The 16,666-nt window shown below is 34.4% G+C and overlaps 1 protein-coding gene across 1 annotated transcript; it reads left to right on the top strand.

Moving 5' to 3' along the window:
* Positions 1 to 1,832: 1,832 nt before the first annotated feature.
* LOC142617472 (uncharacterized) lies at positions 1,833 to 11,223 on the top strand. Its single transcript, XM_075790352.1, has 5 exons — positions 1,833 to 2,085; positions 2,170 to 2,219; positions 2,311 to 2,416; positions 2,532 to 2,590; positions 11,005 to 11,223. The coding sequence occupies exons 1-5, from the start codon at positions 1,942 to 1,944 to the stop codon at positions 11,054 to 11,056; spliced, it is 411 nt and encodes a 136-aa protein (XP_075646467.1). The 5' UTR covers positions 1,833 to 1,941; the 3' UTR covers positions 11,057 to 11,223.
* The last annotated feature ends 5,443 nt before the right edge of the window (positions 11,224 to 16,666 follow it).

The raw sequence follows: 16,666 nt of genomic DNA, 5'->3' as shown, positions 1-16,666 counted from the left end.
GAAAGGAGTGTCTGGGACCAACTGGCTTGGTCTTGACGAAAGGAGTGTCTACGATCAACTGGATTGTCTGCAATTAACTAGAGTGATCTTGACAAAAAGGGGTGTTTGTAATCAATTGGCTTGATCTTGACGAAAAGGGGTGTCTGGGACCAACTGGCTTGGTTTTGCCATAAGCCTTAGTCATCTTCTACCTGTATCTACAGTTGCATTCTTAGGCTTCTTCTCTTCTTTTGTCTAGTCCCTCTAAATCCTCGCACATTTCTGCCATGAAGACCTTCTTCTCCCTTTTGCTTCCTTTGCATCTGCATGACCCTCAAGGAGGATATCATCGATTCTGCTAAGCTGATGCCTTCCTTCCTTATACTAAGGAGAAAGGAGAAAATCTTGTGGCAGATTTCGATGAACTTCGATAAGCCCACACCCTACTGCTGGGTGTGTTATTTAGCCTCCATTGTATTCTTGGCTCATCTTGCTAATAATTTTAATGAGGGTCTTGTTTGTTACTTCTACTTGCCTGTTTCCCTGTGGGTAATATGGTGATGATCGGTGATGCTTTACTTGATAAAACTCTAGCATTTTTCAAACTTCCTTGTTCACGAACGGCGTGCCATTGTCACTTATAATTCTGTGAGGTACTTCAAAACACGCGATTATATTCTCCTTAATGAAGTTTGATACAGCTCCTCTAGTGACCTTGCGAAGTGATACGACCTCTGCCCACTTGGTGAAATACTTTGTAGCCATTAGGATCCAGATATTCTTGTTGGAAGGTGGGTTGACTGGTCCCACCAAATTGAGCCCCCACATGTGGATGGGCCATGGGGTAACCATGCTTTGCAAGTTCTACAGTGGGTATGGATCAAATTGGCTTGTACCTGGCAGCCGTGACACTTTTTCACAAATTCTACTATGTCCTTCATCGTGGGCTAGTAGTAGCCCATCAACAAGATGCATTAGTACAGCTTCTTCCTCCCTTGGTGTTCTCCGCACTCATTTGAGTGTACTTCCTTCAACATTTCCCCAGTCTCTTCTGGTCGTAGACATCATAGTGGATCTCTGTCATACCCTTTCTTGAGCAAGATTCCTTTGTGTAGGAAGTAACGGGTCATCAATTTTCTAAGCTTGTACCTCTCTTCATGCTTTTGCAGTAAGATTCCTTCTGCGAAGTATCCCACAAACGGACTCCTCCAATCTTCCACGATTTGTTTAAATTATCTACCTATTTACTCAATTAATAAAATCATTTATCTTAAAATAAGAAATAAATTGGTATCCTATCCCTATACTTTTTGTTTTTGATAAAGAACCTATACTTATACTTAAAAAAATAAATTAAAAATCCATGCCTTAGCCTATGTCATATGTTTTAAATATCTTTTTTTTTTAAATATATAAATAAAGAAATAGGAATTATTACCCAAAATTTTTTTGTAAAATAATATATTTATAAAATTAATTATTTGAATTGGTATCTAGTAATTTTATCTAAATCGTATTTTGAGACCACAATTTCAAAATTTAAAACAAAATGGACTCAATGATGAAAATTGAAAAAAAAATTATTTTAACAAAATTTTAAGTGAAATCGTGCTTTCAAAACAAGATTTCAACATTTAATATCACGTATTTTAAACACACTTAAAAAAAACATATACAAAAGAGAAAAATATTTATGAGTTCCACTAAGTTTTGATTGAATAAAGGATGTGGAATTCAAACTCCACTTAATGCAAAACTGATTAACTATTTAAGTTAAAAAAAAATAATAATAAAATTGCCATTTTGTCCCCTCCATTTAAACCGAGGAAGAAGTTTCATTAAAAAATAATAATAATAATAAAATACGAGAGTAGCAGAGTCAGACTATCGTCTGCACCGATTTACTTCCCAACGACTCTATTCATTTCTCCCAAATTGATATCCAAAAAATCGGATTTCAAAATGGCTAATAGTAATAGTAATAGTAATAGTAATAAGAAGGAGAAGAACAAGCCTCTAAGATTTTCTTCTCTGTTGGTTTTGATAATTTCAATTCTATTATTATCTTCTTCTACATCCTTTGCCAAATCTCGTCGCCCTATCTCAGTAAGCAATTCTCAAATCCAAATCCTCTTTTTATTTTCTCTTTATTTTATTTATATCTATATTTAAAAATTGTAAACACAACAGGATGCTGAGACGAGGCAAAAGAAGAACGAGTGCTATGCTGATATCGAGAGGTAACAATTGATCGCTTTCAAAAAATACACTGTGTAATTAATTAATCAATTAATTAATTTTTTGTGTTTTTAATTTTAATTTAAAAACTAGCGGAATGTGGGGTTGGCAATGCAAGTCTTCAGTGGTTGATAAGGAGAATTGTGCTTTGAAATGCCTTTCTCCATCTTGTTATGAGCTTGTATACGGCAGCGATCCGGTGAGATAAAAAAAAAAAAACTCCTCTTTTAATTGGAAATTGAATTACGTTTATGGGTTTTGTTTTGTTTGTTTTTTGGGTATTTGGGGTTGAAAATGATTGTGTTTAATTGTAGCTTGAGGAAGGAGAGAAAGATCTCATTAGGAGCCAAGAATTCAAGTACTGTATGCACAAGTAAGTTTAATGTTTTTTTTTTTTGGGTATTATTGTTATAAGTGTGTAAGGCTTATTAGTTGAGTTGAGATATGTTTAATTATAAATAGCTGAATAAGATATGTTTAATCATGCAATGTAATAAAAGAATTTTGTCATGGTCTAATGATAAAGAGCAAGCATTAGAAGCTATTGAAACTCAAAAATAAAAAATAAAATAAAAAACACCACATATCCGATTATCTATAAAAAAAAATCTAGTCATCTGTTGGTGCGATCCGAAAGATTATAATGTTCTGCTGTCTTATAAGGAGACCTATTGATCTCAGCAGCTATAACGAAAGGAAGATAATAATTAACTGTTGATAGAATTGCTTTCTGACCTAAGATACAGCCACAATACTACTGAAATATACGATTACTCAGCCTTTCATGACAAAATTAGGATACAACATGATGGGGATTCAGTAATTAATTATTATATATCTTTAGGTTTTTATGTTTATTATAAATAACAACTATCAAAATATTTTAAAACATCTAAAAAAATTGCAGGAAAATTGTTTAAAAATAAAAACTCCCCTACCCTCTCTGTCTATTGGGTTATCTTTTGTTGGGAAATGTGGAAAAAACCTCGGAGATCCTAAAAGTGTTTAGGCTTATTCGGGTTCCTCCTTTTTAGTTTCTCTTCCGCTCTCCCTCCTTAAGCTGTCACCTGATATGTAGCTTCATTTCTGCGGGTGTAATAAACTAATTAAGTTATGATAGTGTTTTGGTGAGAATTTGTCCAGGAAATAAAGAAGTATATCATCCTAACAAAATTTTCAAATTTACAAAATGTAGTTAAATAAATACATGGGTAGATATGACGAAATAGGGTTACGTTAAAAACTATTAATATTTTTGGATTGTTGATTCATGAAGGACACTTTGATTTGAGCTGAAACAAAACATGGTTTGAGGACTTACCCAGATGGTTGGTTCAGGATTGGACCGTGGTTCATTGAAAATTTTGAAGGGAAGTGTTTAGTGATTCCTTTGAGAGAGGTAAACCCATGTCTACCGTAGGAGGAAAAAATGATTTTTGGAACTTCTTTGTTGAAAAAGGGGAAAGTGGTATGAGATTTGTGGGTGTTAAGTGTTAACTCAGCCAATGGTGGTTTGTGACTCTAACTTGGGGTTTTGTGGGGATTTAATTGTAAAGATTTTCTTTGGTGCTGGACTATACTTGAGTGGTCTTTCATCTTATCTGTTTGGGAGCTTAGGCATGTATTAGTTATTAAAAAATTAATTACCAAAAGAAGATGGTTCGAGTTAAATGTAGTAAATTGACAAGGGAAGGTTAAAAACTTGAGGCGCTCAGAGAGTCAACAGGCCTTGATTTAACATTTCATGTGATCTTGGTTTGAATAATGTAATATCATAGCCTTTTGTTTGTTGGTTCAATAGATATAAGAGAAATGTAAACCATGGCTTTAATTAGGGGAGTGTTGAATTAGAAAAAAAAAAAGTCACACTTATAGAGGTGTTAGAAGGTCACCAACCTAGCATAGCAATGCAAAATAGAAACTGCAGTGGCTTCTGAACCAACTTGTGCAGTTTGTTTTATAAAAAATTAGTACTAATTAGGCTTCTGGATAAATTCTTGAAGGTTTCTTGGATCGGATTTAATGTTTAATGACTTAGGGATAGTTGAGTTGTTTATTTATTTATTTTATTATTTTACAGATTGAATCTTGAAAGTATTTAATGGTTGATTTCTGTTAAAATAATGAATTTGTTGGGAAATAATAAAAGATAAACCTTAGATAGTCATGGCTAGGTTTCCTAAACAATCACACTAACAAAGGAGAAACCAATCATACCTTTAAAGATTGAGAAAAGCTGTTTTAATTTTATTTAATTTTACTCTGAAGCATCAACCATTACCTGTGTATCCATCCCAAGGGCAACAAGAACGCTAGATTTCCCCTTTCTAAGCATTGTTTTCCTCAACTAAACCTATTTTATGATACACCAATTGTGGTCAGAAGCACTAACCACCTGTAGCATTTCAAGCAAACTAGAAATTCTTTATGATTCTTGATCCAACCTTTTACTAGTCTTCTCAGCTGGGATCATAAATGGGTTGTCTCTTCTCTAATAATCTCTTCTATAAGCAGAACTACAGTGAGTAGTCTAAATTTCGACTCTTTTTCCTTCCAATTGTGTTCATGTACCGAAGCCCTAAAAACAAATCAAGTCTTGTACTTAAATCACTATGTCAGTGAGAAAGTGCTCCACAATGGGTTGCGGTCTCAAAATGGAGCTTTTTTTTTTTGTCTTCCTGCTTTAAGATATTGGAGAAGGTCTTTTAGGACTGCTCCCCTATGTTTGCACCACCTGACTCATACTCAAAGAGATCTCATGCATCTCATTTGCAGCCATCATTAAGTTGGGTCTGAACTCCCTGTGATTATAGAATTGCCTGCAGAAGCCTCCTTCTTTTGACTGTCTCTCTCTGCAACAAGAAGGCTTTCCGTATTGTCAGTTTGGCTGATTAGACAGTCATAAGACACATTGACATAAAGGAAGAGTTAGTTATAAGCGTTTGTTAAAGCCTTCCTTTCATCTGTCTTTTCAATAATGAATGAAAGGAATTTCTAATTCACTTTATTGACACAATTGCTCTTTTGAATCAATGTAAATTCTCACCGCTTGACTCAGTATTGAATTAATAATGATGATCTTTTTACATTAATCACTGTTGATCCAAATGGATAGTTAAAATATACAAGGCATCGGATAGATATAGAACTTAAAGCTTAGCAAAATTCATATAAATCAGAGTCTGCAATCATAACATCTGCGATGACTATGTCATCACTGAGTACTGCATATTAATTAAAGTGCTCATCAGGATCTATTTGTTCAGCTGCATAACATACTAAAATTTGGTGTGATTAAAAGAAGAGTGTGTAGTTTTGCTGCCAAAGACAACGCTACAATGGGGTTACACTAAAGGCATGATAAGGGTATATCTGGACAAACATGTAGAAGAAATTAACCACCAGTAAATAGCTCTAACAAGTCAAGAGGAAATTTATAACATGCTGTATGGAACTATGGAGAAAATGATGTGTGATCTTGCCAAATTCAATTCTGAGATCCAAGGTTTTTGGTCTGGGTGTGAGCTTTCAATGGATCTTGTACATGAGCATGAATATGTGATTGGTATCAGTGTGTGAAAATTACTATATACAAGTAAAGTATAAGTTTTTTTTTGATAAGTAACGAAAATTTTATTAAAAAATGAAGAACAGCCAACTCGAGTACATTGGGAATGTACTATGGGAGCATAAATCAATAACCAAGATTACAACGATCAAGTAAAACAGGAAGGGAAGAACAAGAAAAAGGACAAAAAACCACACTCCAAACGAGGAGAGTGTTTAAGAAAAAAGACTTAATCTCTAATATAGAGCGTTCACAACCCTCAAAGCATCTTGCATTCCTTTCGCGCCAAATACACCATAACAAGCAATGAGGCACAATTCTCCACAACTCTATATTTCTAAGTCTTCCAAACTTACCCTGCCAAGACTCAAACAACTTAATAACCTTCTGAGGCATAACTCAATGAATTCCAAACAAGCAAAACACCAACGATCACAACTCACAAGCAATGGGGCAATGAAGAAGAAGATGATCCATTGACTCCCCACAATTCTTACACATATAGCACCAATCAATAACTAGCACACGTCGTTTGCGAAGATTATTTGTTGTTAAAATCTTACCTAAAGAAGCAGACCATGAAAAGAAAGCTACCCTTGGAGGAACCTTTGATTTCCAAATCAACTTCCAAGGGAAGGATAAGATGGTAGGAAGGTAGAAAGAAAAATAGAATCCTCTAACCTCAAAACCTCTACTCCTTGCTGGCTTCCAACACAACCGATCCGGACCCAATCCCCGTACCGTCGAAGAGTAGACCATATCCATAAACCGATCAAAGGATTCTTGTTCCCAATCTTGTGGAGGACGACAAAATTTAGCATCCCAATGAATCCTCCCACCAGACCAACACATAACCTCTGCTACTGAAGAATCCTTTGTTCTACTAATACAATAGAGCTCCGGAAAAGCCTCTTGGAAAGTACAATCTCCACACCATACATGCTTCCAAAACTTCAATCGAATACCATCCTCCACATCATACAGAAGTAGTTTAGACAAACTCATCCAACCACTCCTAATATGTCTCCACAAACTAACACCATAAGCACTGGTCACCTTTTTCGTGCACCAACCACCCTAATCATTCCCATATTTCACTTCAATAACCCTCCTCCATAGAGCATTGGTCTCCATGCCGTACCTCCATAACCATTTTCCTAACAAGGCAGCATTAAAACTCCTCAATCTTCTAATACCCAACCCTCCAACCTGCAGCGGTTTACAAACCTGAGCCCAACTGACCAAGTGTAATTTAGAGTCACCATTAATACCACTCCACAGAAAATCTCATTGTAACTTCCCCATACGATTTGCCACCTTCCCAAGTAAAGGCAGAAGGGAAAGGAAGTATGTAGGTAATGAGGAAAGAGTACTTTTAATAAGAGTTACTTTACCCCCCTTAGATAGATACAACCTCTTCCACCCTGCTAATCTCATTTCCATCTTCTCCAAAATAGGATTCTAAATTGAAAACTCCTTAAATTTAGCTCCTAACGGTAGCCCCAAATATCTCAATGGAAGAGAGGATTGCCTACAACCCAGCATCCCCACCAAAACATCCATATTGTAGACCACCCCTATAGGGACCAACTCAGATTTTCCCAAATTAATCCTTAAACCTGAGACCTCCTCAAATCTAGCCAGGATTGCTCTCAAACACACTATATGCGTAGGATCAGCATCACAAAAAATAAGAGTGTCATCAGCGAACAAAAGATGAGACACCATCACCGAGTTACCAACCGTATTACCTACAGAGAAGCTTGAGAACTGACTAGTAGTAGCAGCCACATCCAACATACAACTCAAACCCTCCATAACAATATCAAATAGCAACGGAGACAAGGGGGGGTCCCCTTGCCGAATCCCCCTAGAACTACCAAAAAAATCAGAAGGACTACCATTGATTAGAATGGAGAATTTAACAGTAGAGATGCAACACATTATCCATTTTCTCCATTTCTCTGAAAACCCACAGCGCTGAAGCATATACATTAAAAAACCCCAACTCACATGGTCATATGCCTTCTCCACATCCAACTTACACAACACTCCTGGAACACCTGACTTCAATCTACTATCAATACATTCTGAAGCAATGTGGACCAACCCAGTTCCATGATTTTTTTGGAGAGCTGACCAAATTGCAACAAATGGGATCAGTTAGAGAATATCAATCCCAATTTGAACAACTTCTTGCCAAGGTGGGTCACTTGACACCTACTCGTCAAGTTAGTTGTTTTGTCAGTGGATTGAAGGAGAACATCAAGGCTGATGTCTTGGCTGGACGTCCTACTGACTTAACCACAGCCATCGGACTTGCTAGGTTGTATGAGGCACGGAACGCTTCTCAAAGAAAAATAATTCAGCCAAACACTACCAGCAGCCAAGTAATGGCTCCAGTGGGGACAGATCAACCCGATTCACGCTCTCCATCAATGGTGCGACGAATGTCACAAGCAGAGCTTAAGGAGAGAAGGGAGAAGGGTTTATGTTACAATTGTAATGAGAAGTTTGTACCAGGTCATCGGTGTAAAAAGCTTTTCTTAATAGAAACTTGCAATGAAGAGGGTGATTGAGATGTAGTCATGGATGTGGAGTCCTTTGGAGAAGCTCACAATTCAGAAATTTCGCTGCATGTTATAAGCGAAATTAATAGCTCCAAGACCATGAGAGTTCAAGGGCAGATTGGCAACGCATTTCCCATTGTGCTTCTTGATTCCGGAAGTACCCATAACTTCATTAGTGAGTGCTTGGCAATAAAGCTCATGCTACAACCAGATTTGGGACAGCATGTTAAGGTGAAATTAGCATCAGGAGAGAAGCTGGTCAGCCGAGGAAGGTGTACTGGAGTCTCAATCAAACTCGGCAATTTCTTTACTAAGGCTGATTTTTACATCCTACCCCTTGACGGGTATGAGGTGGTAATGGGGACACAATGGTTATGCACCCTTGGGGAGATAATATGGGATTTTTCCAAACTGATCATGAGGTTTGTATATGATGGAAGGGAAATCACATTACAAGGGGTGTCTGTTGATTCCAAAAGAATTTCAGCCATGCTCAATTGGTCACAACCTCGAACTTCCAAAGCCATGAGAAGGTTCCATGGATTAACAAGGTACTGTCACCAAATTATTAAAGGTTACAATAAGATTGCAGCACCTCTAACCCAGATGCTAAGGAAGAGTTTATTTAGTTGTATCCTTGTGGCTAAGTCAATCTCTCAGCAGCTGAAGGAGGCCATGACCACAGCACTAGTGTGGGCCTTTCCAAATTTCAACCAAGTTTTTATCATTGAATGTGATATCTCAAGATCACGAATAGTAGCAGTCTTGCGACAAAAGCAACTAATTGCTTCTCACAGCCACACTCTTCATGGGAAAAAGTTGCTGCTCTCAACTTATGAAAAGGAGATGTTGGCACTCATCACGGCAGCACAAAAGTGGCGTCACTACCTCCTGGGGAGAAGATTCCTAGTGAGAATGAACCATAGAAATTTAATCAAGATGGATCCTAATTGGTTTCCGGAGAGGTGGCTCTACAAATTGATTGGTTTTGATTTCACTATACAGTACAAGCTTGCTCCACAATCCTATGGTCCATTTCAGATCCTCCAAGGGATTGGTAAGGTTGCCTACAAATTAAATTTTCTAGGCAAGTCTCGCATTCATCCAGTGTTTCATGCTTCCTTGCTTAAAGGTAAGTTAGTGGCCAATGTCTTAGCTCAATCACAGCTACCTGTGGTCCTTAATAGTCAAACAATTTTGGATCAAAGGCAGCAGCGAGGCAAGACTGAAATTTCCGTGAATTGGCAAGGCTTATCACCAGCAGATGCTACTAAAGAGGACTTCCAGAAGCTTGAAGCAGCTTGAAGCATCAATTTCCAGATCTTGCCCGTGAGGACAAGGGCCCTTGTTAAGGGGGGAAGAGTTGTTACGGGCAAAAGAAGTGGATTTTCTGTTAGATTTTAACGCTATGCTTGCTGCAGAATATTTGGATGTTTGCTTAATTTTAGGATCAGAATAAGTTGTTGCATAATATTAGGATTAATTGCATTTGTATTTGCATTTTAGTAGGATAAGGGAATTTGTTTATCAAGTGTTTGGGGGGTAACGGCTAGTGGAGCTAGTGTTTGAGTTTTGTTAGGATAGTTTGTTCCTAAAATGCTGGGCTTATCTTGTATAAAAGGAGCATTAGTTTACTGGAATAAAATCATCAGATAAGAATTATTTATGCTGAGTAATCTATAGAGGTCAAGGATTCCTCGATCAATCCTAATTTCTTTTTATTGTTTATCCAATATCCATTAATTTTCAAAATAGGTAAAGGTCAAGTCTTTTTCGTACCAGCACATGTAGGAATTGAGCAAAAGGGGGTAGTGGGTGAGGGTAGAGGTATGGATAAGGAAGGGGGAATGGGGATTTGTGTTTGAAATTGTTGACATGGTATCTGGTGAAATGGTATCAATGCTAATGTCAGTGGTGATAGGAGTTGTGAGAAAGTTGGTGGTGGTAAGGCGTTGATAGACCTCCTTCCTACAAAGAGACCTCTCTTCAAATCTAATATTCCATCACCATAGAGCCTTTTTTTAATCAATAAGGGTTCATTTGGTCTGGCCATTATTCAGTTTTCATAATTCAATACTCAGAACTCAAAATCAAAACCCATAACTCATAACTTAGTTTTCACTTTCTCTCAAAAACTCCAAAATTCTTGTTTGGCAAAATAACCCGGTCACATAACTTAAGGATTGTTGGATTTTTCTTAGCCATTGGAATTCGCTATTAGATATAAAAAATAAAATAAAAATAAAAGAAGAAGAAAAGAATATTTGTATGGGACCCATATAGAATTGATACCATCCTTACAAGACTTTAATCTCAGAGCAGGACTCTTTGATAGTGTTTTTGATGCATCTCCTATGTTCCTTTTCTTCACCAATGAACAAAACTTATGTAGGTCATGTCTTTCTGGTTGGTTTGTCTTGCTTTTCCATTACTTCTTACAAGTTAGTTTAGTAACAACATATGCTGTTTGGTAATGTTGTTCTAATAACGTTTGTATTTTTTAAAAATATTTGTGGATAAAAAAGTGTGTGAAAAAGTGTGTAATGTTATTTAAAAACTGAAAACATGTGTTTAAATACACGTACTAAACAATGTTATAATCTCCAAGTTAGTTACCCATTGATCTCATGTATGTTCATATTATTGCAGGCTATCAATGGGAGAGAGTCTTGAGGGCATCAAGGGTTCCTTTGACTATTAAAGTTACGTTAATCGGCGGCATTCTGACATGGCGCATATTCTCTGCCCCTGCCCCTACCATTGCTCCCCCGCTCCCTTAAAAGGATCCCCAAGAAAAAGAAAATGAAAAAAAATGTAACAATATATTTAAGCATTTAAGTTTATTTTGGTCGCTCTATCTTTGACATTTATGGCGTTTTATGGTGATTTTTAACATAGTGATTGCATGCTTTAAAAAAAAAGTTGGAGAAAGCCAAAAAAAAAAAAAAAAAAAAAGCCTCTAAGAATTTGGTTTTGTAAATGGGCCATAAGTATACCAGGTGTCAGGTGTGCTTTGTCGCCTTTGACAGGTATGGAGGAGCAAACTTTGTGTCATATCATATGTGAGACGTGAGATGTGCTGAAATTAATGTTGGGCTTTACATTAAAAATTGAGGGTAATTTTAGGAGAAGCGAACATTTTTCCTATGATAATATTTAGTATACATTTGGGTCCTGGCGTTTTTTTTTTTTTTTATTTTTTTTTATGCATGCGTTTCAGCTTTTATCTTTAGAATGAAGGGATAAAGTTGGGCTTTATATTAAAAATTGAGGGTAATTTTAGGAGAAGAGAACATTTTTCCTATGATAATATATAGTATATATTTGGGTCCTGGCGTTTTATTTTTTATTTTATTTTTATGCACGCGTTTCAGCTTTTAGGAGGCAAAGTGCACTGTTTATGAAACCCACAACCACTTTATTAAAAAAAATATTAAAAATAGGTTCTACAACACTATTTACACATTTAAAAATTATTTTGTTAGTGTTTTTAGTTTTCAGCAAAATAAGTTGTACCCTTTCCGTTTGGATAGAACTTATTGCTGAAAACTGAAAACACTGTAGCAAAATAATTTTTAAATGTATGAATAGTGTTGTGGGACCCATTTTTTATAAAAATTGCTAAAAAGTACATGAACAGTGCACGCACAGTGCGCACACAGTACGCGCACAGTGCATTTGTCCCCCACCGCAGCAGCAAATGAAGAAAAAAAAAAAAAGCAAAACGCAAAAAAGTAAACGCAGAAAAAATAATCTCTATCCAAACCCTCTCTTAGAGGGCGTTTGGATGCAGCTTAAAGTTGTTGTGTCCACGTTTTGCTTTTTTTTTTTTTTTTTTTTTTTTTTTCGCTGCTGTGGGGACAAGCCTGCAGTGTGCGTACTGTGCGCGCACTGTGCATATATTTTTTTAGCAATTTTTTATTAAAAGTGGGTCCCGCAGTACTATTTACATATTTAAAAATTATTTTGCTACAGTGTTTTCAGTTTTTAGTTTTTAGTTTTCAGCAATAAGTTCTATCCAAACAGACCCTTAATGAGCATTTTGATAAGAATTATTTTCCTGCGTATAGTGTTTTGCGTTTCCCTATTTATTTATTTATTTTTTTTATGCACACGTTTCAGGATTTATGAGATAAAGTGCATTGTTTATGCACTGTTTACGAGACCCATAACTACTTTATTTAGAAAAAAAAAAATTAAAAATGAGTCTCATATTACTATTCACGTATTTAAAAATTATTTTGCTACAATATTTTTAATTTTTAGTTTTTAATTAATGCAATAGTTGCTTTTTACCATTGTACTTCACCAGGTCCAATGCCAAAACGTGAGAAACCACATTTTAGAGACTAAAATATGCGTTTAAAATTTTTCACCAAACACAATTTTGCTTTTTGGAATGGCTAACGTGCTTTTTTGGGCCCAAAAAACTAAACCGAGCGGGAACTTAGTAATAATTAAGACAAAAATTATTGTAATAATAATAATAATAATAAGGTGAAACCTGCAGTATAAATTTTCCTTACATATCAAACACTTACTTTTATAAGTGCTACTTACTCACTCAGTCTTTTCATCTACTACTTTTTGACAGTTTTTACTAAACTTTTTGTTTTTTAAAAAGTTAAACAAAAATCACCTTACATCCAAATGTGTAAAACATAAGAAGTTATGATCATTATTGTCTATCGAAGAACGCCTATTTAATTTCTGTTGTGCATCCAAAGGCAAAATAAATAAATATATTAAAAAAAATCCAATTTTAAGTTCTTAACCCCTAAACAGGTGAAACAAATTATAAGACAACTGAATTTTTAACACAGACCAAATATAAATTCCCAAAAACGTTTTACACCTTTTACAGTTTCTTTTTCCTTGCCCACGGAAATTGCTTTCGGCTAGACCTATATCTACACCTCACTAAACCACCCAAAATTTGAAAAACGTTTTCAAGAAAATGTTTTTTGTCAAAAGAAATGCGGCTTAGTGCTGCCTTTGTTGTGGAGTGGAGAAGTGACCCTAGAGCACTTCTTTTTCCTCTGTCATATGTCAATCATTGTATGTCTAACTCTATTTAGAGCCTCTAAAATTTCGATACAGGATTTCTGAATCAATTCCTGGTTGGGTTACAATAATTGTTTTCCCTGCTCTTTGGATTTGATAAAAAAACAGGATTTCATAGTGCTCGCCACTACCACTCTTCAGACTTGACAATCTATGGATTGAATTATTAGTTTTTAAAATTTTTATGCACGATAATGACACTGTGATTTCTACGTTATAAATAGTTGAAAACGTGGAACAAAAGATAGAGATTTTTGGTAAATATTTTTAGAATCTGATTAATCGTTGGTTTTAGGATATTTATTAATAAACTATTTTATGAAAGCTTTGATGCCACATCTATTATTTTATAAGAAATATAAAACAAAGTTAACAAATTAATTACTTTTTCTTTTTCTTATAAAAATATTTTTTGAACTAATATTCTTAAGCATAGTTAACAATAACATTTTTCTCATTTTTTTTATCTTTACAAACACATGATATTATGATAAGGGCATTTTCGTAACACACTAGTAAACTGTCTTTGCAGGATAATTCTGTCACCACATTGGTTTTATTTTATTTTACTAAACTCACTGTCACTGCACCGGTTTGAATGATAGAAAACATTTGCTATTATTATCGTGTATAGGTTTTTTTTTTTCTTGAGAAATGTGTAAGAAGAAGTTGTGTGGTCCATATTTGAAACTTTGTCATTAATTACAATTATAAAGATGACCGAAAGTAATCAACAATCATTTAAGGGGTTAATTTACAGCAAGGGGTAGTGCTTCATCACGGACAATGGGTCAACACATCAAGAGAGGTTGATCAAGACAGTTTTTTTTTTGGGTAGAAAACCCAATTCCACATATAATATTTAACATCTCTCTATCAAAAATCTTGTTTTAAATAATAATGGGCATGTTTGGTTAGTTAGTTCTAACTAACAAATTCACATTTTAAATGATTTTACTTATATTTCAACATACTTTTTACCCGTACATATATTAAAAATATTCAAACAACATTACTCAAACTAACCAACCAAACAGACACTAAAAGAGTGTTTAGGAGAGGAGTTTAAGTTATATTATTTGAGTATTTTTGATATACATATAAATAAAAAATATATATAAAAATATATGTAATATTGTTTAAAATATAAAAATATAAGTTAAAACTCACTAAGCTTATTTCTTCAATAGATTAGATTAAAGGTTCATTGGTACATCAACCGGCAGAGAGGACGATGTGTCGGGTTAATTCATGTATAGTGATTGAATGAATGATTGTTGCATGTGGGTGAAACTGAAAGTATGATGACCGAAAGTTATCAACAATCATTTAATGAATGGCTGTTTCTCAATTTTAAAGATATGAATAAATATAGTGCTGGAATAGTACCTTTTTATTTATTTATTTATTTTGAAAGAGAGTTTGTTTTCAGTGATAATTTTTACTCATTAGATTAAAATATCAATCAATTTTTAGTGTAAGTAAGGATTGAATCTCAAATTTTTTATTTATCTATAAAATTTTTTACAAGTTCAGTTAATTGGAACTCACTAAGTATATCAAACACAATCAAAGAACAACTAATACCAAGTAGAACTCAATTGAGTACTTAGCATTATAGAACTTCATTTGTAGTAGTCTTTCATAAATAATAATAATAATAATAATAATAATTGGGAATAACTTATTTAACTTTTTATTGAAAATATTATAAATAAAAACTAAAAGCTAAATAAAATAAGTTGTTTACTACTTATTTATTTTTACTGAAAGTACTGTAAGAAATTAAAAAAAAAAAAAAAACTAATGTTACCATTGCGAGAGACTATAATGTTATCGTTGTTTACCTGGTTTTTAAGTGGAGTTGTGGTGTATTTTTATGTTAGATAGTGGCGAAGCCAGAAATTTATCTTTAGGAGAGCCATATATAAATTTTTTTTTTTTTTTTTGTGTGTATTAAATTAATCTAAAATAGTAACGTACAATCAAGGAAGTCAATTTGATACCGGAGGCTATTTTAGTTTAGCTAAAGAAACGATATATGTGTGCGAGTGTATATATATTCATTTTGAAAATCATAATAAATTATTAAGAGTTTTCAAAAATATAAACCCTTCATTACTTTTTTTAATGTGAATAAACCCTTAATTACTTCTTCATACTATCTAAATCATTTTTTTTTTTTAAACTGTATACATTGACCCATTAATCTAACAAATAAAGCCAAAGGCATTGTAGTTGAATTGGCACCTTCCCATGTACAAAGTGCTTGAGGGTTTAGGGGGTAAAGGGTTCAAGCTGCGGGGTTAGCAGCGTGTTGTAATTATCTCTAAAAAAATCTAACAAATAAAAATATTAATAAATATAGTTTAAACTTTAAAAACATCACCAAAATAAACATGAATTAAAGAATAAAATATTACAAGGTGTACACTCTAGAACCATAAAAAGATAAGTTAAAAAGTTAAAATTGTACTAATGACCTACCCATCTTATCTCGCTAACACAAGCAAACAAAGAAAGCAAAGTGACATAAAAAAAATTAATAAAATAAAAAAGAGTAAGAAATGTCATTCAAAGGTACTGGAACCTACACAAGGTTTGAAAACAAAAGTTTAAAAGTTAAAGCTTGATAAAAGAAGAAGAAGAAGAAGCAGCAGCACTAGCAGATCACGAAGAAGATGATTTGTAGTTAACAAAGAAATAGTAATAGTGGTCGATCAAGAAGACACAATAAAGGCCGACCAAGAAGAAACAACCATGGTCGACGAACAAGTCACAGTAGCGACAGACGAAACACACTGTTTTTTCAAAAATTCGGGGGGGGTGGGGGGAGCCCACTTCAGTCCTCACGTGGCTCCACCATTGGTGTTAAACAGTTAAAACCCTTTTTCCTCTCTATTTGTTTTTTAAAAAAAAAAAGTTATGTTGCCCTTGTTGGTTAAATACATGTTTGTATTGTATACAAAACATACGCAACAGAAAATTAACAGATCTACTTCATTCGCAATTGTTAACATGTACTATGCAAATTTTAGAATTTAAGAACAAAAGAGCGTAACTTGGTATGATGAAATTTAAAAAATCCCTTCAGAAGTACTCGGGATCACTTTTAATCTTCACTCCATTTCCACTTTATGCCCAAGAAGTATGGTCTCTCAATTAGTTTTCCAAGGGAGAATAAGAGAGTGTCTCACACTTATATACACACCATTTCATAATCTCTCTTACCAAAATTTTGTATATT

The sequence above is a fragment of the Castanea sativa genome, chromosome 11, assembly GCF_040712315.1.
Source record: "Castanea sativa cultivar Marrone di Chiusa Pesio chromosome 11, ASM4071231v1".
Classification (NCBI taxonomy): domain Eukaryota; kingdom Viridiplantae; phylum Streptophyta; class Magnoliopsida; order Fagales; family Fagaceae; genus Castanea; species Castanea sativa.
Note: the sequence above shows the minus strand (reverse complement) of the source record. Positions and strands in the feature narration are given on the sequence as shown.